Genomic DNA, 27,042 nt, shown 5'->3' with positions numbered 1-27,042 from the left:
TGAGAGGACTGTGAAAGGGACTACCTGCCTATGCAAGTTGGGAGACTATCCTACAGTTTCAGTAACAGAGAACTATAGAAATACTGTGAAAATGCAGGGGGAATAATCTTATCTCCTGCTATTTCTATAGATGTCAAGTAGTAATAGGCTTAGACTCTGGGAGTGCTTATCTAGCCTAAAACATTGTACAGCATTTAAACTGTCAAGTTTTTGCCTTCAGAAGTGCCAAACTGCTTGTGTTCTATTCTGATTTTACCCTTCCACAATATAAAATCCAATTAGTTTTAGTTTCCTGGCAATGTTTTAATTTCATGAAAGTGGTAAGCCTGAAGTTGTAGTCTGTTGCCATGATCAGTTTTTCAGGGTTGGGATACAGAAAAATCCAGGTGGCAGTATTGGATAAGAGTTGTCTGCATAGTATGTGAAGAACTGTGGTCCAACAGTGATTTACTGCATTGGGGGGAAAAAAAAACAAACAGATTTATAGAACTTGTGTTTATTGTTACAACTGTGTTTTGTGAATCATAACTTAGGCTAATCTCTGTCTGAAGCAATGATTAGTAGAGCCATTTAGTTATTCAGTGTAAACATTTGTTCAGTGAGGGAATTATTTCTAGCAATAAACTCACTGCAATGTGCAGCATTGTACCTTGCATTATAATTTCTGTGGCTAATTCCAGTATGGCAGAATTCTGTCATACCAAAGTAGTTTGTACTTTATAATATCTAGTACAGCTACAGAGAATACCAATAGCAGTATTTGATATTTTCTCTGTATCTTTGTTAAACTCAGAGCTTGTATATAATTTTGTACAATATATGTATACATATATTGTGTATATATGTATATTTTATATGTATTAATATATATTGATTTTTGTGTTAAAGATATATCCCCTTCATTCATGTCAAATGTATATCCATTTCATTCTGTCTCCACTTGTAGGTTCTGGTTCACCAAACAATTCTGATGATGAACAAAAAATGAATAATTTTATAGAAAAGGGTACAGTATTTTTGTTTTCTTTAGTTTTATTTTTTTCTTTAGTTCACCTTTTGATACACTTAGATTGATTTTTTTTTATTAAATTATTATTTACAGTGAAGACCAAAAGCAGAAAGTTTTCCAAGATGGTAACCAATGACATAGGTAGGAACTAGAAAAATTCTACTCTTTCTAATTCAGTGCCTTACTCTATGCCGCACTAACCCAGCAGCAAATAAAAGGCAAAATAACAGTCAAATTTCAATGCATTATGTAATTAATTTTTTCATTCTTTATGCTAATTGGTAATTCTATGGGCTGCTTCTGTACTAAATACGCTGGGCACAATAATTTAAAAAAATCAAGGATGTTGGTGTTTTAAATTCTCTGATTTTACAATTGCACTTCTTGGTTTTTCTGATGGGTGAAATTTCTACTGCATAGTAAGAGTTCAGTCTATGCAAGTCACAACATGATTCCACTACTTTTGTGAAGGTGGGCTGCTTTTGGGAACATATGGCTGATACCATTTCTTTTTTAGATATTGTGTTCTAAGCCATATGGTCAGATTTTTATATGGCTGTGGTCAGCAAAGAGGTACTGTCATGGTTTCATTTATTCATTTGGAAGAAGACTGGCTTGTATATATAAGTATACTCCACTGCTGTTCCAGAACTCTCTCCTTTGCTGCATCCAACAGTGACATAATACCCTACCAGCTCCAGACTTCTGTGTTAATTTGGCAACAGAATTGCCTTGGGATATGTTGTATGCAGGTAGATGGAACCCTTTAATGGCTGGAATGGAAATAACTCTGCTTCTGACAACTGGCTCATTAAATAAATGAAAGCGAGGGGCTGTATGATTTAGCTTTGGGAAAGGGACTCGTCTTCCTTCGCTGGGATATGGTTACTTTCATTGCAGAAACACTTTGCTAATGTTCATTTTGTTTTCAATTAGCAAATTAGTATATCATTGTAGGATAATTTCAGTTTTAGCTCTTCAGTCAGTTTAGGTTGATATTATACAGTAAAACTAGTTGCTAAGCTACTTTTTCACAGGTCCTTTCACAGCCTAGGAAGGAAGAAATTTCTTTTCCTGAGGTTTCCCTTTGGTTTTTCTATTTGGCCATTTAAGTTTTATCTTAAAATATGAATCCTTTTCATCATAATTCAGTATTTGAGATGAAGAATCATTCAAAATTCAGGGAGACAAACAGGAGTATGACAAAGTAGTCCTTGAACTTTAAGGTACAGAATGAGAAAGTACCGTACAAAGGGCACGTTTTTGTTCCGTATTAAGACCTTCTTGCAATGACATCAGAAATGGCAGAGTAAATGAGTTTTGGGGCAGCAAAAGTCTGAATATAAGTCAAGAAAGCAAAAAGAAAGCAAAAAAAAAGTCAAGAAAGCACATAATTACATTGTGTGAATTCATCTGTACTTAAAAAGAAATTGTTGTCTTTTACATGAGCATTAATATGTTCCCCTAAAGGAAATTCAGGGTAACTAGAAAGTAATGTTCAGGTTGAGAAAAACAACACCTAATCTTGTGCATTTTATATCAATGTCTATTGAGGTAATGTTTCCCTTTTGTCTCTTTTGAACATAAGACACACTGTCTTTTGCAAAACACATGGAAAATTTGACTGACTGTGACCTCCTTTTTTTTTTTTCCACGTCTTTTCAAAGAGTTATGTTAGAGCATTAATTAAGTATGCTAATGAACATTCTATAGAGCCATTCACATCTGTTTCAGCTGGAAGCCTTTCAACTGAAAGTGTTAGGAATGTTTTTCACAGCTAAAAAAAGCAAAACATTTATTTATAAGCAATGCATTCTTCAGGGTGTAAGTTATACTGTGATTTGTGTAATTTGCACAGTTTATTGGAAGCTTAAAGATAATTATTTATTTTGCATTTTCCTAGTTTTGAGTGGTTTGCTGTGCACTGAATGTGGTTGTTTTGCTACCATGTTTTCTATAGCTTATCTGGCATGCTTATTCTAGCTCTTTACATTCTAAGCTCTTTCACGTAAATAAAACACCTTTTCTGTGTTAACAATTGCATGGTTTTGCTTTTCATTGTTTTAAACTGAATTGGCAACCAAATGTGCATGGACAATGAGTTTTGTAAAATATCACTGTCATTACCATCACCTTGTTGTATGAAACAAATTGCCATCAACTGTGTTCTCAGGGATGAATTTGATGTATTTGATGTATATGGCATGGTCATAGCTCTCTGCACTGGCACACAGATCAATCAGTTCAACTTCTTTCCTTTCTTTGTCAATGTGTGAAATAGAACCTGCTAAATGTGCAAAACAGAATTAAAATCATTTACATTGGTAACTTCAGTTGCTGTTATTGTCACTCCTGTGTTTGTCACATGGGAACAGGGAGCAAGGGAATACTGCTAGCAAAATGTGAAGTAATTTCTTTTCAGTGGTAGGGCTGCAAGGTGGTTGCATCACACACGCAGTTATGAACATGAAGCCATTGTCAATTTATACCCTTATTTCAACTGATGTAGAGCATCATTATTTCTACAGATTTCTGTATTTAGTGACAGTAACAAACAAGATTTCTGTGATTGGTGAGAGGATCAAAAAACCTTGTAAAACTGAAACAACAGCCCAAGTAAAACAATCTGCAAATGCTTCATGCACCAACATTTCTATCAGTTGGTCTGGTTTGTTGTTTTCTTCTAAATACTCAACTGTGAGTGCTAAGGAATGGATAGTAGATCAGTTAAAGACCTCTTGTGAATGTGTTGCTTTTGGGTCATGTTTCCCTTTTATTTGCATCAAAGATGAACCTTGAAAAAAATTATAGTTAATTGTTGAAGATATTGAGATACTTGATGTAATTAAGCGCTTCTAGAAATTTTAGAAAGTACTGTAGCCTGTATTGAGTCTGGCCCATTCTCTTACAAATGTCACCTATTTGAAGGTATAAACAATATGCTGTGAAGTAATATGCAGAAGTATGCTACAGAAAGAAGAATTGGTAGGAAGCACTTATTTTCTAAGGCTGTGTCATTTTTATAGAAAGACATTGGGATCCAGCTTCAATGTAAGCAAAATCTTCTGTTGCTTTACTCATAATTAGTTAAGTATTTGGTGTGAAGAGATACAAGTGATTAAATATTATGGATACAAATTGTGTTGGAAGTTAAGATGTAACAACCATTTCTGGAAAAACCTTTAGTATCGGTGCCTGCAAAATATGGTAAATTTTAAAACCTTTATAACTGTTCTAGTAGGCTACATGTCAAACACTTCTCAGGAAGATTGGTCATATTTGTTTCCTGTACTTTATAAATTTAAAAATAATTGCTAACAGTATTAGTAGACAGATTTAAGATGAGTAGATTTAGTTCCAAACTTTTATAATCCCTGCTGTCAGTACTGACAAAGGTTTCTCACATTTCTTACATTCTAAGTGTACACCTAAATTTTTGAAACATTGCTATACTAATTGATCGTTAATATTTTCATCGAATTAAATTTTAAGATGTTCATAATAAGTACTTATTTGCCCTAATGTCAAAGATCGTTTCTTTCAATGTGTTTTTAATACTTTGATCTTATTTTGGATGTATCCAAGTACATGTTTTCCTACAGTTTCTTCTAAAATGGTTTTATTATTCTCATATGAATTTTAAAGATTTCAACATTTGTTGATTGGTAATGTAAATATTTCACTTTGTCAAATATAGAATAATTTGGGAACTTTGGTATCTCTAACAAATTCTAAACTGCTTAGTAATTTGTCATGTGATGTTATATGAAGTAGGCTTTATAAGTTGTTCTCATGGATATAAAAGCTCCAAGACACATGTCTACTTTATCATCTTTAGAATTTTATTTTAAAACAAAAGGAATGGAGGAGAAATCACTGCGTAGCTCTCAAACTTATGTGGTATACATTTTAAATTATCAGCTCAGCATAACCCACTGCAAATAAAATGTAACTGTTACTTCAAAGCCACAGCTTCCTATTGAGAAGCCTCCTCAGGCGTCAGGTTTTTTGTCATTGAATTGAAGGTTGTTCCTGCTATATTGGCACCTAACATGTTGTGGAAAGGCAGTCTTTCATATTTTAACACCTACCTTCCCAAACCTGACCTGTGAGAAGTCTCCAAGAATCCTTGGGTTTGGATAATTCTCTAATGTGATACCTAATTATATATATGTTGACACAACATGTGTGTGCACCTGTGTATTACTCTAGGTTCTCTAATTCAGAGAAATATTAAATGTGGGTCTAAACCCGGGCACAGCAGTCACTGTTGTCTTGAGCAGCAGTGTGCCAGGAGCAGCACAACAGCTCCCTGATCTGTGTCCTTGTCTCACACCAGTCTGGGCTGTAAATGCTGCAGCAACCACCACCCCCAAGAGAGATATTGAACTCTGATATGATAGCTACTATTTGAAATCAGCCACGTGCAGCAGGAGCAGTCGGCATCACCTCTGCCCTGTAGTACAGCTGGAGTGAAAAGTCTAACACTGAAAACTCTCTCTGTAGATCTCCATCCTGTATCTTCCATTGTTCTGATTTATATCTTTTCCTTTGTACAAGGTATCTAGCATGTTGCTGGTTTTCATCTGAGGCATAAAACCCCTGAATTTATCAAATATTGTAAAACATAAGCCAGTGTGAATACAAGCAGGGTTTGTTTTGGGTTTTTTTTTATTATTGAGTAATGTTAGGTAAAAAGGGCTTAGCTGTGAAATATTTCTATTTTCTTGCTGCATGTTAAGACAGTTTTTTCTTTAAACACAAGATGGCACTATTGCTGTTGGAATAGGTTCTTATTTCTCATTTACATTTGAATTATTGAGGTTTCTGACACATTAACATATGTTTTGAAATGTTGGGGGTTTTTTTGCATAGCACAGTAATTCACAATTTCCAGTAATGATATCCTTTTTAACAATTCATGTATCCTCTTGTCCTATTAATGAGGTATAGTTCAGTGTGTGTTGAAAATTGTCTGACAAATTTGTTTTATCTTACCAGCCTAGTTCACACAGCTGGCCTTTTACTAAGGAACAAAAAACTAAAACTGGATCAGCTCTCAGAATCCAACACATTTGCCTATACTTACTATTATCTAAAACCTTGTATCTTCTTTTTTTTTTTTTTGTGATTTTTTGTTGTTGTTGTTTATTTGGTTTGGGTTTTTTGTTGTTGTTGTTTGTTTGTGGGGGTTTTTTGTTTGTTTTTGTCAGTTTTCTCCCAGTTGTTAAGATTGCGCTAAATGTTTCTATTTGAAAAGCCAAGAGTGACTGGTAATGGTCTTCAGTTAGTTAAATAGGTTAAGGTATTTACACATGGTGACAGCTGTTGTAAGGCAAAAATAGCTTCAGTTGTTTTCTGTGTACATACTTGAGGTTTTGTTCAGTATCTCAGCTCTTAACTATTTAAATGTCTAACAGAGAAAATAAGTGTTATGAGGAATGCCCATTTTGTAATTCACTATTCCAGATAGATTTCATGATCTCTCTGGAAGCTGATTTGAGTTCAAGCTGACAGCAAAAAGATGGGCTCCTTGTCACTAGTGTTGTTGTGTATCCTGATTTTCTGTTTGTATCTCTGAGCTCTGATCTGAAATAGGAGTTGATCTTGTTTGGAGGCAACCCTTGGCAGAAACCTCATTTAGATGATTTTTGGCCTCACTGTTGAGTCAGGTATTTGCCAATGCTAATGCAAGGATTAGGGTAGAAAACAAGTAGTCAGGCTGCCCTTTTCTGTTTCAGCCTGCACTAAAATAGGTGATTAGCATTTCTCCCTGAGAGTAAGTAATTTCAATTTCATTCAAACATACTTTTAACATTGACACATAAAGGAAATTAGAAGATTATTTCTGGAGTCTTGTTCTCAAATTTTTATGATGTATGACAGGGATAAAACCGTTCAACTATTCAGATAACTAGCATTTGCAATATTGATGAGCATAATTGATGATACAGTGAAGTATTTAACTTTTGGAAGGAATGGAAGTAACTTTAAGTCACATACTGTTCTTCAGGGTATGTAGAAATTGGAATGATTTCTGTTAAAGTGATAATTAGGATGAGATAACTCCAACTTCAGCAGAGAAAAGCAACAGGATTCAGGCTGCTTTGAGTGGTATCCATTTCAAGGTTCTCCTAGAATTATGAGGCTATGCTCAGTATCTACTTTAGGAAAAGAAGTATTTCCCATGCATGATCATAAAGAATTTATGATACATCAAAACTGAAGCATGCGGCTGGGAAATAAATTTAAAGTGTAGTCCTGGTCTAGCAGATAAACTATATCAAAATAATTCCTTCTCCAGTAATTATTGAAAGAAAGATGGAAGGGGTATGTATGCCTACTACTTTACTTGTGGTGGTTTTTTTAGCATCATTTGTTTGTGTTGCATTGCAGTTTAAATGGACTGCAATATTTCCATTCCTATATAAAGAATTTATAAGTCAGGGATGAGTTGAAGTGCTGTTTTTCACTTGAGCAGTATTATCAGAATCTTTCTGGTTTTTTGAATGTGTTGCAAGTATTTCTACACTGCTGATTATGATCCTTCCCTGTAATGTCTCCATTCTTCTCAGGTTTTGGATATTATCTCAGGTGATTAGCTTTATACACGTGTCCATTAATTTTAGCGTTCAAGTTTGGGGTTTTTTTTCTATTTTAAATGTCTCAGGTTTAAACAGAAAGTAGAGTATAAGAATGGGGGAGGAAATCTTAACTTTTGGTAAGAATCAGTGCACATCCTTGCAATTCTGACCTCTCACCTGGGGAGTTAAAACTTTAGGTTGGGCCAAAGACAAGTTCATCCGCATTAAGTCCTGCCTGAAGCCTGAAGAGAAATCAAGCTCAGCAAAAGTCATAAGATGCTTTATTTAGGGATTTTGCCTTTGATGATTTAGTTTGCACCCCTCACTTGATGAAGTGACGCTCTGCTTTAGTGGAAATCCTTTGAAGTACCTCAATGAATGTAATAAACAATTATATTAAATATTATGAAAGAAGCAAATTAGGACCAGCAAAATTATGTTTATTCTTTTTAAAAAAAGGATATACTTCACTTTTCAGCAAAGATGTCCAGGAAGCTAAGTTTGCCAACTGAGTTAAAGCCTGATTTAGGTAAGTTTATATAGTTGATTTTATTTTTACTAAATCTGAATGTGAGTATGTTAAAGAGGCCTAAATTATGTAAGCTATCATGACTTTATTTGCATTTATCTGAAGTGTAGAAATAAAATTTTAATTCCACTCTTTTTGGGGACTCTCAGGCACAAAATGTCATTGCTGTCATCGTAAGGTAAGCCTGCAATTCCTGTATATGGCTTATCACACTTTCATCATAATTTTTAGGCATCTGTCACTCACTTTATCAGTAGTGCTGTGATAGCAAAAGCATCAATAAGCAGACAGCATTAGGAAAACTGCTGCTTGTTTAGGACCATCTGATATACTTTAAATTGAAAAATGAAATATCTTAACAGGATATGTTGAGGTGCTCTCAACAAGTAGTTGGGCATAGTTTTATAAATGTTAATTGTCTTGTGACCACTCTCTCTAAAGTAAAGTATTATACAGCTGTTTGGATGGATGACCAGTCTGAGAATTTATTTTTCTTGAAAATGCACAGTAACTTTTTAAATAAGGATCAGTTCAGTGGTGAGGCCTATAGTACTAAAGGTCATTGTGTTGCCTAACCAAAACAGCATACAAAAGAGTAGGTTGGGGATTTTTAAATACTTCGACTGCCAGCTGTTAGATCAGATCCAACTCCTCTGACTTGTTCTCTAAAGATGATGATGGAGGACAACTGTAGACTTACAGTAATAAATGCAGCTGCCTTCTGCCTGCTACAGCTTGCTCCTCTTTCTGCAGCAGAATTGCCATCACCAGCCCAGCAGAAGACAGCCAGAATCAGACTGGCAGCTGTAGCACTGTGTGTTTGCCAGGTGCTGCTGCTGCTGTCAACAAGGGGAAAAGTCCGGGGCACTGGGATATTCTGAAACTTGAGCTGGACCACCCTGATTTACAATTACAGCTTGCCCCTCTTAGAGAAATGTGAAGTTGGAAGTAATCCGCTGAGAATCTTTATCCAAGAATTGGCAAGGATCCTTTAGCAGAGATACAGATGTTTTGACAATTTAACCTCTGATGTATTCATGAGCCTCCAATAAATATGTTTTTAGAAATATACCAGACAAAGTTTCAATGTTGTATAGTCTAATTGAACAGATTTCCTGTTATTTAACCAAGCTTCCTTGCTTCCATATTAACTTATTCTTGTCCTTTCCATGATAAAGAGGGATAACAAGTACTCTCTATCTTCGTTAGTCATTTTTTTTCTGTTGAAATCTGTTATCGTATCTCTAATTTCATTTTTACAGGTGTTTTTTCTTTACAGAATTCAGTTCCTTCTTTAGGTTATGGTACCTAAACCTAGGGTGGCTTCTGTTAGTCTCCTCTGGAAATGGAATTTTTCCTCATCTTTTAAACTCAGTGTCCTGAAGTAGACCGATTTGACTATGGCCATGTTGGCCCAGAAGAGCAGAAGAATGTAACAACTTTTTTCAATACGTTTCTGTCGTTCCACACTATGTTTACTAATGGTTTAGGGATAATTCTGGTATAGGGTGAATTTCATACTTGGCAAGCTGGAGGACATTTACTCTTAAAAATTAACCAATTGTAATTCTGCTCTTTTCCTCCCAGTTCTTTGATGGCGATAAGTACTTGGAAGTGTTACTTTTTCCTAATGAAAACAGGTGAAAAGTGAATGCTGAATTTTTTTCAGCACTTTCCAATATTGAAAGAGTTAGTGTTTTCTACGTCACTTAATATTTGCTGTTCCTTCTACTGAAATAATGGAAGGGGGTTTTTGTTGCATCATTTCTGATAAACTCATAAAATAGTTTGTACCTTCTGAATTGTGAATTCAAGCCTTTGACTGGTTTTGACTTTGCATGTATGTGAATATCTGTGCTTAGAGACCTCATTTTGTTCTGTGTAAAATTCTAGGTTTTCAGGTCTGTAAATCACTTTCTTAAGCAAATCCATTTAATTTTGCTTCTGTCTTTTCTCATAGTGATATAGCTTTTGCATAGTGTTCTTCAGTGTTGGCTTGCTTGTAATTTTGTCACTTATGTGGCCATATCTACTGGCTGTAGGAGACAACTGAAATGCCTTTCTCCTAAATTCATTAGCCTTATCATTTTCTCTCATTTCTTTCCATGGCTTCTTGAAACCTACTCTTCCATGATCTTGTTCTTTCACATTAGTTTTCTATCTTTAGATCTTTAACTGGCTCCTTTTCCTTTCTGAACAGATAAAATCTAAGCTCTGTGTTTCTGTATTTATCCTCCGCTTTCTAAAACAGAAGTTATCTTGATCATACCCTTGTCTGCATCATACCATTGCTTTTCAATGTTCTAATTCAGTGATTAAGATGCTACTGCAACTAAGTGCTATTCCTTGCATTACTTCCTCGAAAGAGCCTCATCTCTCCATCCTTCTGATGGTGTGTACTGATTCATCATTCTGCTGTTCCTTCCTCTTCATCTGAATCTAATCCATTTACAAACTTCTTCCTTGACTTTAGGATAAATAGGATGCACTAAAGGAGTTAAGTTTTAACCCTCTGTTCTCTCTTCTGAATGGATTGTCCACTCTCCAAAATGCCCATATTGTCTGACAAGTTAGTTTTTATTGGTTTTCTCCTGTCCATTCTAATGCTTCTGGAATTTGTACATACACTCTTCAAATCAACTAGCTAGAACTCAAAAATGCACATGTGAAGCTATGCTTATTGCAGTTACAGTATGATTGCGTATATTCAGACTGATTAATCCATGTTAAAGTTGGAAAAAAACATTAAATTATTAAATACTCAAGCCTGAACAAAACAAGCATCATAAGAGGTGGTGGTCATTAGAAGACTTATAAAAACAAATTATTATTTTCATTGTTTTACACTGGATTTATTGTTTTTAATATGAAAACAGTATGTCAACATCTGAGTGATTAAGTTAGTTTCTATAATCCATGTTTTATATTTGACAGCTAAAATTCAACAAGACAATGTTTTTTTCTATCCTTGTTGGAATGAGGCAATTATCTCCTGAGAAGATTCACTGTTTATGTTAAGTAGATGTGTGTATTTAGTCAGTTGAAATCTAGTATGTATGCTTTCCAAATGCATGTTAGATATTCTTTGTAGAAATTTTTTCAATAATTCAATGAAACTAACATAGTAATAGTTCCAAATAGTATATGGTTGAATGTTGTTCTTTAGCTCTTAATCCTGCATTAAAATGTCGATTGCGTCTATACCCTACTCAAAAGATTTTTGAGTTACTTTTTAAAAAGTAAAATATAAATTGCATCAAACTTTCGCTGGTGAGGGCTGTCTTGTGCTAAAAATTTGCAATTATGAAATTAGAAAGTATAGCATTAATTTGTGAATACACGGATAAATTCAGTGTCTGCTGATGTATTAGGTATTGCCACACCTACAGACAGCCTACAGCAGAAGTGGAGCAGCACACTGACTTTTGCTAACATTAGAATTCACTTGTTGCCAAACAGTGAGCCAGACATCCAGAAAAGCCTTAGTGCTATTACTGACACTGTGCTACAGCATTCCAAATGGAAATCTTCAGCTTTGCATAGCAGTACCAGGTGGCATTTGATCGCATTTGTTTTTCTCTTACTAAAAGTTTGGGGGTGTATAGATAACCTGTTACATCTCCTGCACACAGTTTCCTAAAGTGGAACAATATTGTAGTCATTACAGGTTCCATGCTATCATGCTGTGCAGATGTTACTGCTTTTCCTAACATAAAATATTTGTATATTCCTAAGATTAGTTAACTGTGTTCCATGGGAACCAATATTTTTTCATCTGATCAATTAACTAATTGGCAGAGAGGTTTGTAATTGAACTTCTTTAAAAGAGTACCACTTGATGACTATTATTCTCTGGCTCTAGAAGACAGAAATATGCCTTAAAATTGTTCATGTTAATTACCTAATGGCAACCTCTGCAACAAAGACTGGGTGCTTTGCTCAAGAAACAGCTGGAAACTGGGGAATAAGAAAATATGATTAAGGAAGGATGGGGGTACAAAAATCAGTAGCGTTATAGTTAGAATAGAGTTGATGTTAAAGAAAAAAAAAAACAATTAAATTCTCTTGATCCCTGCAATTTGTCATTCTTTTTAATTAATGCTGATTTATTTTCAGATGTCAAAGACAACTCTTTCAGTCGCTCCCGGAGTTCTAGTGTAACTAGCATTGATAAAGAGTCACGCGAGGCAATTTCAGCTCTTCATTTTTGTGAGACTTTCACAAGAAAGGCTGATACATCACCTTCCCCATGCCTGTGGGTTGGGACCACACTGGGTACAGTGCTTGTCATTGTACTGAACTTACCCCCAGGAGGAGAGCAAAGACTTCTTCAGCCAGTAATTGTTTCTCCTAGTGGTATGTACAAAGCAGACAGGCTAAAGTATGCTTTGATAAAGTACTGTTGTCGTTCTTCATGTTTTTTTAAGAAACTGTTTGGGGTTTTCTTTTCAATAATTGATTAATTAAAATATATATTCCATTGATTTAGCTCCTAAATAGCAATCTAGACTGGTTACTTTGTTACCAGAGTTTCTCAAATTGGAAAAGTGAAAAGTACAATTTCACAAAATATAAAAACATAACTTTAGTGTTTAGTTGCTGAGAAAACGTTTGCAGTTGTTAAACAGAGATAGCAGAAGAGATGAATAGGATCAAATGCTCAGTTTATTTTTTTTTTTAGTCATGCGGTAAGAATTAATCAGTTTTCCTCCAGCAAGAAAAGGGGGTGCAAACTAAGGCTGTAAATTGAACAACTAGCTTGAAATATTAGTGATAAATATATTCCTTTGGATTGCTGTGAAAGGTCTTGTATCTAATTTTTCTGATGCACAGCAACGGATTTTGTTGTAATTATGTATTAATGGTTTATTGGATATGCTGTTAGTCATAGATTTAGCTTTCCTGCTACCACTGTCTCATGCAGAATGTGCTGCTGTAATCCATTTTGCTACATTGAAAGTATCAAACATACAAATTGCAATGCTGTTTGGTTATAGGAACGATTAAGAGTGGACATCTAGACCATATATGGGATTTGTGCCCATTGAGTGAGTTATTGGCAGCAGTGGTCAGATTTGGTAACATTTGGTCATGAAGGCAATGCTGCAGGCTAGGCAGTGTGTCTCCTCTTTGGATCTGCGGCATAATCCTTAAAAGATATTGCTTTATATTTTGTACTTAGCAAATGTTCATGCTGTTTACTTATGTGTGAATAAATTAAAGTAAAATAAAATTTATTCGCTTAAGATCTCGCCTACAGAGACAGTGATTTGAACAGTAAGGAGGAAAAACTTTTTCATTTCAATCCAGAGAAGTGGATTCAAGTGTGAACTACAAGGGAGAAATAAGAAAACCGCACATGCTTTCTGAACCAATTGAAGGAAAAGGTGGTACTCACCTTTGACTAATAATATTTATTGTTAACATTAAACATACTGTGTCCTCAGTAGGAGAGAATGAAATGAGTTGGATTTGTGATACTGAACTTAAATACAAATAAATTTCCCTTGAAATTAATGAGAGGGTATGTGCCCACTTTATCCTTGAAAACTTGTTTAACATTTTCCTGATTGCATTTGTGCTTCATTGGTTTTTGGATAAATGCCCAAGGTTTGTGTACATCTGTTTTTCTAGGGAGGCATACTGAAGTTCTTGCTTTCTTTTTGTTCTCCTAGCTTCTTAAAGGAATATTTTGTAGCTTGAAAAGCAATTTAGGAGAACTGTTTTAGAAATGTGCTCAACTATTCTTTCCTAGGAACCATCCTGAGGCTAAAAGGGGCGATCTTGAGAATGGCTTTTTTGGACACAACAGGATCTTTGGTCCCACCAGCACATGAACCCTGGAAAGAACACAATGTTTCTGAAGATAAAGATGAAAAAGAAAAAGCGAAAAAGCGACGACCTGTCTCAGTGTCCCCTTCTTCCTCTCAGGAAATCAGTGAAAACCAATATGCAGTGATATGTTCAGAAAAGCAAGCAAAAGTTATCTCATTACCATCCCAGAACTGTATTTATAAGCAAAATATAACAGAGACTTCTTTTGTTCTTCGTGGAGACATAGTGTCATTGAGTAACAGTATCTGCCTTGCATGTTTCTGTGCCAATGGACATATTATGACTTTTAGGTAAGACCTGTTTGATAATAACTTTAATATAAAAATAGTCCTCTACTACACAGACAGGTTCCTTTTCCACAGGATGATGAATTTTTAAAAAATTCCATTCACTCAAGGTTGATGATTCTCTAACACTTGAGCCTGAATAATTTTGATTGCACATATTCCTATTAGTTTTGTCCTTAACACATGAAAAGTTTACCGCTTTAGCTCAAGCTACACTGACTCAACACATAGTTTCAAACAGGTGATACAGGTCCATGACTTAAAGTTTGTCTAAAAGTTGAATTTACTCCCTGATGGAGAAAACTGCCTTGACCTTTAGCTTGCATCTGACTAGAACTCTGCCTATTTTTGTGCAGCTATTTGCGTTACACTCATGTCTCAGTATTTTATTGTGTAGTTTGCTTGTGTCATAAAGGCCTTAGGCTATGAAAGCAAGGTTAACTGCTAGCAGCTGTACAGTAATAAGTCATCTAAAGTAAGGAGTTTAGGTTATGAGTTTAAACATGTGTAGTAGTAGTGTTTAAATATACTTACAGGTCACCTATGTAATTTTCTTGTCCTATTCTTAAATGTTTCTAAGTGCTATTTTATTCGAAACCAGAAGTGTATATATACTTACACCCTTGCACCTGCAGTTTAGTTGTGGCCTCATGACAAGATGAGGATGGAACATGACCCTATAACATTATGCCAGTAAAGTTCCTAAAAGACTATTTTTAAGGTTGCCAAAAGAAGCTTTCAGCTTGGAAAATTCTGTAAAGAATATTTCTTTAGGAAGTTGTTAGGAGTAAACTAAAACTGATGGAATCAAAACTTGCTTTTCAATTGTAGTATGTAAATCTCTAACTCCATTGGTGTATATCCCATGTTTTATGTATTCTAAACATCTCTACAAAATGCTGCTCACCTTGCAGGGCAAAGAGTATTGTTTTTCCTAATTAAAACTAAACTTAGTAATGCTCAGATACCATATATTGAAACAAATCCTGTCTTCTTCAGGATTCACATTGTTTTCTAACAAACTCTGCATATATGCTAAATTATAAATGCTGAATTGTTACCTTGTGTGGGGAAGTTGGACTCCAATGCTGAGCTCCATTTTGTAAGCATGAATTCCTGCTGGGGACTGGACCTTAGAAAGCAGTTTGTGTAAAGTTGTCAGATACCATGCCCAAGATGCCCCATGCTTAACTACTGGTATAAATTCAGATAGGACTTAGTACAAACAAATCTGTAACAGAAACAATGAAAATGCTCTCATGGATGTCATGCTTGTCCTATCTGTTCTAATGTTTTTTGTGTTTTGAAGCTGTAAGAATGTTTTATGCCCCCATTGATCTGAAACAAAACACTTCCCTGTTACTGACTCTCTTAGGAATATTCTTACTTTAGATACATGTGTGGCAGAGGTGTCATATCTAGGTGATATGCTTGCAAGAGAATATTGCTTTTTATTTCTTACTTTTAAAACTTGCCTCTGAAGGCAATCTCAGCATCATGCAAAAAGAAAAAAAAAAAAAGCAACTGTTGATAGATGCTGTTGTGGTTACTACATCTTTCTTTGGTTTTAACTTCAGTTAAAAACCTTTGCTGCTTTTTTAGTGTCTAGAATTAATAACCTTATGTGGATGGTGTCTGCAGCAGAAGCTGTTTATTGTATATTGGGATATTGGCAGCTAACAACTTTTGTAAATTTTTTAGAATACCTTCACAGGGGATGTTTGAGACAGTGGTTTATTTTGGGTTCTGCTTGTCAAGAAATTAGGTGTTTTGTCCCTTCTTACTTGTATTATCACATTGAGGGAGAGGATTGTTTGGTAGGGGAATATTGTTCTAGCCCAAGTGTGCTGTCTGTTCTTCAATAGATTGATACAGTAAGTTCTGCAGTTAGATGTACAGAATCAGAAAATACAAGGTAAGCAAACTTTGCTCTAGGAGGACTTTCTCTTCAATATCTAGTCAGAGAAAAAAGGGGGACTTGATTCATAAGATTGTTTGAGGCTACTGTATTCTGCATTCCTTTGACAGCACACTCATATTTCTAAATTTTCTCGAGGAGAGATCTTTTAGACTTATATTTGTAGTTGAGGAGAAATTATTAACCTGAAAGAAGAAACAGGATGTTTAATTGTAAACTCTTGGTAGATACTTATCAAAATACCTTGTTAATTAAGTAATATCTAATTCATTAAATAATGAATTTGTGATTTACATGCTCAGACTGTCATTTAAAAAATGCTTTTAAATGCATCTGTGATGCAGATGTTTAAATTTCACTTTTGAGGTGCTACCTTGAAAAAGCTGATGCTTTGAGATTCTGTAAGTTGTTAAATGATACCTGTTTATGTGATACTCATGCAGACAGGGAAGAGAAAAAATTATGTATTGCAGTTTTAAAAATGAGCCATTTGATCAATAAGACATTTCTGCTATATTTAATGGGCTTTTCAATTCTCTTCCTTAAGTTTGCCAAGTTTAAGGCCATTGTTGGATGTATATTACCTGCCACTCACCAATATGCGAATAGCCAGAACTTTCTGCTTTACCAATAATGGACAAGCACTCTATCTTGTCTCACCAACTGAAATACAGAGGCTCACCTACAGCCAAGAAACATGTGAAAATCTTCAGGTAATGAACTCTTTTTAAAAAATCGCTTTTTTCTTAGATAGATTCTGAGCTGAATTTAGAATTTAGGCTTTTATGCTTTGATTTTTTTTTTCCCCCCTTTTGTTTTTCTTCACTGTAGAGTCAGATTCTGGATGAATCACATCTACCCTAAGTTTTTGTTTCATCCATGCTATTGTAGTTGAATCAGTTTCTTGCTTAGTTTCATTTTAATCAACAGGAAATTTCCTTCTTTAAAATTTTAACAGTTAAAATTCCCTTGATCAATTGACGCTGGGGAGGTGTGTGCTGGCACAAGTGGGGAATGCTAACTCAGGATATTTGAAGGAAGCTGTTATGTTTCAGGGGTATTAACAGCTTGAAAAATTCTCAGTCATGCTTCAGCTTGGTAGTTGTATAGAATAATGAAATAGCAGAGTTGCTGGCTTTACTTTCATACTGCTACGTGGATATAAGTATTTGTAGATACAGTTTCCATAGGACAAAGTCAGGAGTCTTGCCCAAGTTTTTGAGGGACAAATAAGCTTCACTTGAATGCATTTCTTTGCTTCTGAATTCCATGAGCTCTAAGCTTGCAGCCATCAGAAGCAGATGGTTTGGACAAAATTTCTTTATGTTCTTATTTTTCTATTTCCTACATCACCTTGCAAAGACTGATGCCCAGTAAAGCACATTTATTTTGAAATTCAAATCCATTAAATAAATCCTGAAAGTGAAAGAATATTCCATTCTTTTTAATAATTTATGCCTTGTTGTCTCTTTTTCATTTGCAAAGGAAATGCTGGGTGAGCTCTTCACTCCTGTAGAAACACCAGAAGCACCAAACAGGGGGTTCTTTAAAGGCCTGTTCGGCGGTGGGGCACAGTCACTTGACAGAGAAGAACTCTGTAAGTTATCATTAATTGTTATTTTTCTGGTATTTTTCTTCCCAAGGAGGCCAGTGATCCTTGATAAGTATATTACCTGTGTTGATAGAACATTACCTTTTTGAAGAGGAAAGTAAAATAGGGAGAGACAAATACTTTTTTCACAGATTTTGTGTTGTAAGCCTTACCAATAAGGTCAGAAAAGCTTAGTATTATTTTTTTCCACAGGTTTTTTAGTTCATTTATTCAGCAGAAGATGAGTTGTCCCATTTCTTCTTTTATAATCCTTTTTTATTCATCTTTATGAAGCCTGTAGTACTGACCATGATTCTATTTATGCTGTTAAACTGAAAGGGACTGCTTTTGCAGAATTCTGTTCTAGACAGTGAGAAAATAAAAACTCTACTTCAGTTATTTGGCAGATATTCTTTGTTTTACTTGTGCACAGATGCCCTAGGAATGACAGCAAGGACAGAACTGTATGATATTTCAATTCAGTCCTCTGTTTATAAGACAGTAAAATTCAGATTTGGCAAAAATTTCATCGCTTTATAATTTTCTTGGTGTTTTGGTTTTTTGTTTGGTTGGTTGGTTTTTTTGTTGGGTTTTTTTTTTTTTTTTTGATGACACCTTTTTTGTTACTGTGGTGGCATTTAGAACTTTATTTAAGGAAAATAACATCTATATATTTATTTAGATATTTGCTAAATGCAACACCATATTATGCAAGAGAATATTATGTTAAAGAACCTTTTTCTTATTAATATGAAATGTATCTATCAAAGTGGGCTAGGTGTCCTGCTAGTCCTTTAATTTATGGTGGTTCTTTTGATTTCTACGGAATAAAAATTAGACTTCATTACTTGTGCCTGTACATTTTGAGCAAACATCAGATACTTGGAGGTCACTTTCTGTGTTAAAGGTTTCTTTTGGGGGTGTTTTTATGTATATATATGTATATATAATACTATGGAAGGTTGGTCAAGTATTCCAGTAGAGAAATTTAGGTTCACAAATTATACTTTAGTATGACTGAGACAGAGGAAAAATACCTTGTAACTTTAGAAGCTATCTCTTTATATCATATCAGGTTTCCGCCATTAAGTTTTGGCTTGGATCTTTAGAAGGAAAATAGTAGTGAATGGAAGAAAAAAATACTAATGAATTGTAGCCTGACAGAGAGTTCAGTGACAATTCAAAAGACATTAGAGAATATGTAGCCATATTAAAGTAATCATATTAAACTAGCCATATTTACCATGAGGGTCACGGCAGAATCTGTAATAAGTGAAATGATTTCTCTTTCTTATTTTGGGAATTCAAAGAAAGGTGTTTATGGTACTAATTTAAATGTGAATCATTCTTAATAGAAGCATAAAATCAAATCAGGGAGTCTTGAAATGCTCCATCAAAACGTATTTAACTAGTTTGTATTACTTTTCCTAGAGGTAAGAAAAAAGAAAATATTCAAACCACATTTCATTGTTTAAAACAAATACTCAGATTTCCATAGTCTGTACAATTCTGCCTGAGATTGGCACGTCAAGTGTCTAGATTCAACTGGGTGGATGTCCCATTGTGAGCAAAGTCAATGTAGTCAGTGTCACCACTGGAGTCTGGAGCTGTTTAGCTGACCATTTGTGCTGATTTGTTCTTGCAGCCATACTGTCTTTTTGTATTACTTTTTTTTTTTTTGGGGGGGGGGGGTTGGGTTTTTTTGGTTTGTTTTTTTTTTCAGCAAGGTTTTTACAACATTGACAGCATAGACACCTAATCTTTAGGTGTCTGCATGTAAAATTGAACTTCCATCAAAAGAAACTTCTGCTGGTGGAATCATGCTGGCTGGCTTACACACCAGCAAAACACTTCCAGAACTAACCACAACTTTTATTTTCAAGACTCTGCTTTGTCTGTTGAACTCAAAGCACATTCCACATGAAATAAGCTGTATTGTGCTGGTGAAATGTTTTTTTTTTTTTACAATTCTGTTGATGAACATCAGAATTTTAATTTCACACTTGAGCTGTGAAGAGCTTACACTTTCATAACCTGCCTGGAAACTTGAAAATATGTTTGAATGTCTCAGTTCTTAATGTAGTAACATCTAGTAACATAGAGTAGTGAGTGTTGCTCATAGTCATACCTACAATTAGCTGTTTGGTCTCCATGCAAAGAAATTACACCTCTATATAAACTAGTTTCAGTGATATCCGTGTCATAAGGATAGAAAAACTTACTATTCTGTGTTTTCTGCTTTTGTAAATGCCTCCAGTTGGAGAATCGGCATCTGGGAAGGCATCAAGGAGTCTTGCCCAGCATATTCCAGGACCTGGGGGTATCGAAGGTGTCAAAGGAGCAGCATCTGGTGTAGTTGGTGAACTGGCACGAGCCCGGTTGGCATTGGATGAAAGAGGACAGAAACTGGGAGAACTGGAAGAAAAAACTGCAGCAATGCTTTACAGTGCTGATTCTTTCTCAAAACATGCTCATGAGGTGAGTGTGTTAAATTGAACACTAAACTGATTGTCAAATGAATGCAGATTGTGCAAGTGACTGAGTTCTGCAAAGGCATGTTAGAGATATCTAAAGGGCATGCAGTATCATTGATAAAGGATACTTCCCTTTCATCCATCACTTGTTACTCCTAACAATTAAGTACTAATTGTAAACAGCTTCGTCTCATGGCACGTTGCTCTAGAGCATGCAGCTGCCAGTGGCATGAAAGCTTCTAAATGTGCAACTCAATCCCTATTGCTGAATTACTTACTGTCACTGAACTAGTAAGAAGAGTAATGCTTTATGTCAGATTCGTGCTGTCCTTAAGAAAGATCCTGCTGTACGCAAACCCTCTGAAGTGCGAGTTTGGTTTTTTTTCCTCAGTAACTACCATAGACTGGCTGTTCTCCGACTTCTTTACACACCCTATACTCCTGTGCAACCTCCCCATTCTCCCAAAAATGTCTTTTTCTGAGGCCAGATCACCAGCAATGATGCTACCATTAGAAAATTCATCATGCTAAGCAGTCAGTGTTCAGCGATGCATTTGCAACTTTGAGAAGCCTTGCTAAAATCCTTCTTTCTCATGCTGCTTTGTAAGCATATTATTTGTTTGTGTCATTGCACATTTTGGTACTTTATAGAAATAGTAATTAGAATTTTTTTTTTTTCTAGATGATGTTGAAGTACAAAGACAAGAAGTGGTACCAATTCTGATGACTCCCATCAATCACATCTGTTTCATTTTGTCCTGATGAAAAAAATCTTGTTTTTTCATTAATTTTGGGAGGACCACTGAAATTTAAAGGAGTATTCACCATCGGATACTGTTGTTTCCTAGCACAAATGACACACTGTTTTACCTCAGTCCTGGCTTTAACTGAGGAGCTATGTATCTAAGAAACACACACACACACAAAAAAGAAACTTGAGTGTTTCTTAGCTGTTAGTTAGCATAAAGTTGGAACAGAGAAGGTAACTGGAACGTGTGGAATAGAGAGTAAAGGGAAACCGTGGTGAGATGGGCAGGGGCAATGCAGGGTCAATCCTGTGTTAATATTTCATATGCCAAAAGTTTTTGTGCTATTGTAATTGCTGCCAGTGTTATACCCTCCTGTAAGGAGAGGCAATAAATCAGGGGTCCAAGAGCTGGAATCAAGTTGTTTGTCTTGCTGGACAGTAGCTGGCTTACAATTACCCTCTCTAGGACTCCCTGTATTTACCATTATTGTTGAAGAAGAGTTGAAGTTTGCTGTCACTTCTTTCATTTGAAAAGCTGGAAGCTTGGAAGATTTCTTATTGAAAATTGTATACATAGTTGACCTGTGCATAGTCTTTTCTTGGACCCCTGATCTAGTATTCTTGTATTCACATCATATTCTGTGACGTGCAAAAAAAAAAAAAAAAAAGAATACGTAATTTTTGCATTAAAAAGTCAAGTGAATAATATGATTGGAATGTGTCATGCTGGGAGTTTTCATTTGTGTTATGGCTGTGCAATGTGAAATGTGGTAACATCTTCCTTGTGGTAAGAATTCTTCAACTTCTGTTCAGTTAAATATTATTTTTGCCAAAAATAGTTATTGGTTCAGGTTGTGTAACATTTAGAATTGGCTGTGGGTTCCATTCATGCTGTGAGTTTTTATAGATGTTTAACAGAATGTATCTTTACAGCCATTAATTCAAATAGCTGAGATAGTTTTGCTCAAGACTTAAGTTCTAGATGCCCCTTTAGTCCTCTACTATGAAATCAGATAACCTTGGACTCAGGTTTTTCAAGTTTTACACACCATGGAGGTGCTGATGCATGAATAATGGCAAGCAAGCATCTAATACTTAATAATTGTCAGTATGTTGTTTAGCAAATCTTTAGGTTCTGCCAGTAGTGCTATTTTACAAGTACCTGTCTCAGCCCCACCCAGCGCTAAAGGCAGTTGTCCTAAAGTTTGGACTTAGTCTCTAAAGCAGTGTTTTCATTGTAAGCAGTGGTAAAGTGTGCACAAAAACTTTAGGAATTGCTGAAATAATGTTCAGTTTGGGTGAGGTAAATAATACAGCTGAGCTAACTTGTTAATGGCTACTGCACTAAAGCTATATCAGTGTGAATGACCAGGGCTCTTTTTAAAAGAGAGGATTCCTTAAAATAAATGCTTGCATTTCAGAAATTCCTTTAGATCTTTTTCCTCTAAGTAGGAATAGTTACTGACTGCTTTTGTTTTATAAAAGGGAGTACTTAGAAGCCGATAGGTCTACATTATCTGGAATTAATCACTTGGGTTTTTCTTCTCCAAGCATTGCATTTTGTGTTCTTTTTTCACAAACATTCTGAATGTTCCCTAAGCAAAACCTTGGTTATATTTGTATTGTGAAGTGATGTTGCAGGTACACAGAAAAGGCAACCTTACAAAACACCTCAAGGATGCAAAATATTGAAGTTACTTATGGTTCTTAAATCACTTTTCAAATGAGAGGCAAATATATTTGGGCTTTGAAGCACAAACTGATAAATTTTCTCACTTGGTGTATAGCAGCATTTAATTTCAAAAGACAATTGAATTGTGTTGCCTTTACAAGGGCATGCCCTACTATGCCCACTGCTCAAAGAACTTAAAAAATGAGAATGTGACAATTCAAATAAGCAGTATTATGATTTCTTGATGTCTCTGTCCCATAACTACTGAGGCAATGTTTACTTGAGTTACTTAACTCAGTCTGCCATGCAATATTTGCCTCTGCATGTTAATTTATTTTTAGTGTCTAATTAATGCATATTCAACACCATTTTGTGAGACATCCAGGTAGAAGAACATGAGATAAACTACTACCCATAACACATCCAAAAAACCCACCCTAGCTGACACTTGTCCCCTTGTCTCACATTTCTAATTTGAGATGATTCATTATTTATTTGACCTGGTGAAGATAAAGTGCATTTCAGAGCAACAGAATCCTGGGAAATTAATCTGGTCAGGCTCTGGGGGAGAGGATTGCAAAAGTATTCTTCAACAAATTATGGTATCATTCAATTGAAGATGACCTTGGCTTGAGAGGAAAGCATACTTAACTTTCTCATCAAGACACATTTGACAACCACCAGCAAGCAAAATAATAAGAGGCAATGAGAGACCATCTGCCAGTGCCAGAAGAGTGGTGGCTTATTTGGTGTTACAGAATCTATCGTAGTTGAATCTCTTCTGTTGCTTATGTACAGGGCACGCTTCTAGTTAGGAAGACTAATGACGTGATTGCTCACGAGATAAAAACACAAATTGGTCAATAAAAAGGGGCTATGTACAATTTCAGTCTAAAGTGTTACTTTTTCCTTCCCAGTGGAAGGAAGGCGATCACACACATCATTGCATCTTATTGTGCTATTGGTGGTGCACCTTTTGTACAGCAAAGTGTATTGAAATCCTTGCAGGGAAGCACCTCTGGATTTTTCACTAGCATTTCAGTTGTGTGAAATTTTTTAGAGTGTCTGGAAAACTATAAAATACAATTGAGCTATTACTTTTTTTTTAATGAAAGTAAGAAACTACCTGCTGCTACCTATCTGTTTATATGTAGTGTGTCTCATTAGGAACTGTAAACTGAAGAAGCTTTTCTTCACCTTAGTCCTGCCAAATCGTAACTTTTGAATCCTGATACGTGTAAATATGTGTGTATTTCAAATCACTCTGAAAGTGTTACACCACAGGCATCTCCAGTGACTTGTTCTTCAGCAAACAGTCAGTTATAAAGTATAGTAATATATAGCTGTGTTCCTTGTCTGTCTTTATGCAAAGTTTTTGTGCCTGAGGTGGTACTTGCATGGCAGGTGATATTGGAAAGCTACATCCAAAGGAGGATTTTTGGAAGCAAGTTCATTTTCTTTTTTTTTTTTTTCCTTTTAGTTTTCCTTTAATTTTCCTTTCTATGTTTTGTTTTTGGGATTTTTTTTGTTTGGTTTTTTTTTTGATGGTATTTTGGTTTGGGGTTTTTGGGAGGGGTGGGAATTTTTGTTTGGTTTTTTTTGTTACCTTGTTTTTTTTTTTCCTTAATTAATGGCACTGATCTTACCTGAACTTTTAAACTTGAATTTTTCCTGCACTTTAATTCAATCATGGTATTTTATTCCTTAATTTTGTTTCTGCATTTGTGCAGTTCAGGTTCATTATTTGTATATAAACACACATGTTCAATAAAGACTTTAGAACAGATTACTTTCAGGCACCTTTGCTAATTATGTGATTTATTTAGAATGTGTGTTTTCTTAGCAAAATATGTATATACAATAGAGAATCTGATGAAAGGCACGTATTCTGTGTCAGCATTCAGTTTATAAATTACTGCAACACTTTCACACTTGTTACTAGATAATACAAAAGAAATCTGTTATATTTATACATACTGCTTAAGAATATACTTTTAGTTTTAAATAATTTTTATATGTACACTTCTACGTTTAATTTTAAAAAGACTTATGTTCAAGTTTTAAGTCAAAGTACTTAAAGTATGTATATTATCCATAGAAGTTGTTTTAAGCTTATGAATACATTCATATCTCATATCGAGATGATACAATTACTAAGCAATGAAAACAAATAGCCCATTTTGCTTTGCAGAAAATAATCAGTTATTTTTACCTCCCATTATGAAAATTCTTGAACAATTCTCCAAGTATGGAGCAAGAAGGTAGGGAACTAGCCTTATATTAAAGTTTTCTCAATAGCTGCAGTCCATGGCTGATTGGTTTTCTATGGTTTGGGGTTTTTTTTCTGGTGCACACGAGAGACTTTTTTCAGCTCAATTTCTTGGACTTTTAAAATTCTCCAAAACTGAAGTGAGATTTGTCCAATAAACATTTTCTCTGAGTAATCTGTGTATTTTGATTATACATCAGCTCTTTACATGTAAATCAAGGTTGGTTTTTATGTGGGTTTGTTTTGTTGGGGGTTTTTTGTATCTGAAACGTGTTGGAAAACTTAAGTCTGTGGCTGAAGTGCCCTCTACTTTCTGCTTGTGGTTTAACATGTCTGGGTGGGCACTGACTGCAGACAGTGTCTGGTGTGGGAGGGAAGGACCGCAGTGCCTTGCCTCCCTCTCCAGGTAGAAGGACAACTTGTCACTTGAACCTTCCCTCGTGCCAGCCAATTTCCTGGATTTGAGTCTTTTCGGGTGGATGTTGATAACTCTGCTACTACCACAAAATCTTCAAATACTCTGTAGACAGAAATTAAAGATGCTTGAGGGGTGGAAGTGAACAGAATCGGGAAAAAGGGGTGTAGTGTAGGTGAATCACTTAAAACAATTTTACTTCCGTTTTCATCGTAAAGCTAACCTGGGCCAATTTCTTCTTCTTAAACCCATTGTAAAGATGAGCTATATACCTACCTTATTACTGTTTCAAGTCCGATGAGTGTACTGTTTCTGGGTTCTTTTACACCTTATAAAGTTTAGACTTAAAGATGTAGGCATTAATATTTAAAAAGCGGGGGAAAAAATAGGAAAAAGAGAAATGAGGCAGAAACACCAAACAATCAAATGAAAGATGTCAATCAGTATTTCTTTTCGTAGTTCCATGTGCTCCTAGAAACGTTTAAGCTAACCTACAGCTGTAGGTTACTTTGACACTTGTATTTCTTTCTGTTAGTACCTAAGTTCCGTATTACCAGGCAAATAACTAGAAGTTAAACTGTTTCGATTGAAAACATGTAAGGAGTTGTATGTGGATTACCACTACCATTCAGTCATAGGTGATGGAAAGGGAGAGGGGTGGGAACATGTTTTAAATATTCCCTTTTAAAACAGAATTGTAAATAAGCAGTACTGTGTTATTTTAGACCTGAGCTCTGCTATCTGTAGTGGTTAGAACTAGGAAAACATGCTGCTTTCTAGTTATGCTGCTGTTTCATTGTACCAGCACCATGGGGGAAAAAAAATACATCCGTAAATTTTTCTAACATTGCCCACTCCTGGGTAAGCATGCTTGATGTGTAGCAGTTCTCGTTTCTGTATATGTTAATGTGTACATGTGTGTTTTCTTTTTCCCTTATGTTCATTGCAACTTATTCTTCAGTTAAGTCTTGCTGAGCCCCACTAGCTCTTCTGAGGATGATTACTGGAATATGCATTTTTAGGTAGGGTTGCAAATCCATCTGTCTACAAATATAGTTTCATATGAACTGCAAACTGTACTGTTACAAACTCAACTATGTTAGATTGCATAGAGTTATTTTACTTACATGTACTTGGACTGAACTATGTCATCATAATGAAGTTAAAAAATTAAGTATGGAATATTTTTGTAAATAAAAATACCTGTGCAGCTGGTATTTTAAATTTAAAATGTATTATACATTAATGTTTCAGAAAAAAATGTTCATATATGTGTATATGAATGTGTCATTATGCTGAAGGGCTCTTGATTGGGCAAAATAAACTATTCAAATCTCTCCTGAAATGAGTGTAGCTTACTCCTTTTCTTCCTGACCAGTTATTTTTCTGCTAGCTAGAGCAGCAGGAAGGTGTGAGTTGTGCTTTATAACAAGCAGAGCAGCCAGGCTGACTGGGAGTAGCCCTGAAGGACCCCGAGAGGTGTGAAATGGTTCATCTGCAGTGATATCCCCAAACATGCCTAAAAACATTCTGAAATGTAAATACTAATGGTGACAATGTGAAGTCCTGTTATCTTTTTAAGCTACCAGAAAAGTTAAGGTCGTTCATTTAACAGACTCAGTAAAGCACAGCCTTTTCTGTAGCTGCATTTTGTCAGTGTCTATTAAATGAAGAATCCAGTGTGTAAGGGGAGAGGAGATGAAACTGCTGG

General features: G+C 35.3%; 1 protein-coding gene across 7 annotated transcripts in view; it reads left to right on the top strand.

Annotated features, from left to right (window-relative positions):
* STXBP5 (syntaxin binding protein 5) overlaps positions 1-26,679 on the top strand; it is a 106,406-nt gene extending 79,727 nt beyond the window's left edge. For 2 of the 7 annotated variants that reach the window (XM_066178887.1, XM_066178885.1), the window contains exons 20-28: positions 947-1,006; positions 1,103-1,150; positions 8,072-8,122; positions 12,239-12,478; positions 13,878-14,247; positions 16,710-16,875; positions 17,648-17,759; positions 20,011-20,231; positions 20,910-26,679. In XM_066178887.1, coding sequence (XP_066034984.1) covers positions 947-1,006; positions 1,103-1,150; positions 8,072-8,122; positions 12,239-12,478; positions 13,878-14,247; positions 16,710-16,875; positions 17,648-17,759; positions 20,011-20,231; positions 20,910-20,951 — 1,310 coding nt within the window. In that variant the 3' untranslated portion in view covers positions 20,952-26,679. The remainder of the gene's footprint in view (positions 1-946; positions 1,007-1,102; positions 1,151-8,071; positions 8,123-12,238; positions 12,479-13,877; positions 14,248-16,709; positions 16,876-17,647; positions 17,760-20,010; positions 20,232-20,909) is intronic. The other 5 variants (XM_066178890.1, XM_066178889.1, XM_066178892.1 and 2 more) reach the window with 3 other exon arrangements.
* The last annotated feature ends 363 nt before the right edge of the window (positions 26,680-27,042 follow it).

This window comes from Chamaea fasciata, unplaced genomic scaffold (genome assembly GCF_029207755.1).
Source record: "Chamaea fasciata isolate MVZ Bird 193981 ecotype frontalis unplaced genomic scaffold, bChaFas1.0.hap1 SCAF_3, whole genome shotgun sequence".
NCBI lineage: Eukaryota > Metazoa > Chordata > Aves > Passeriformes > Sylviidae > Chamaea > Chamaea fasciata.
This window is presented reverse-complemented; position numbering and strand designations above follow the sequence as displayed.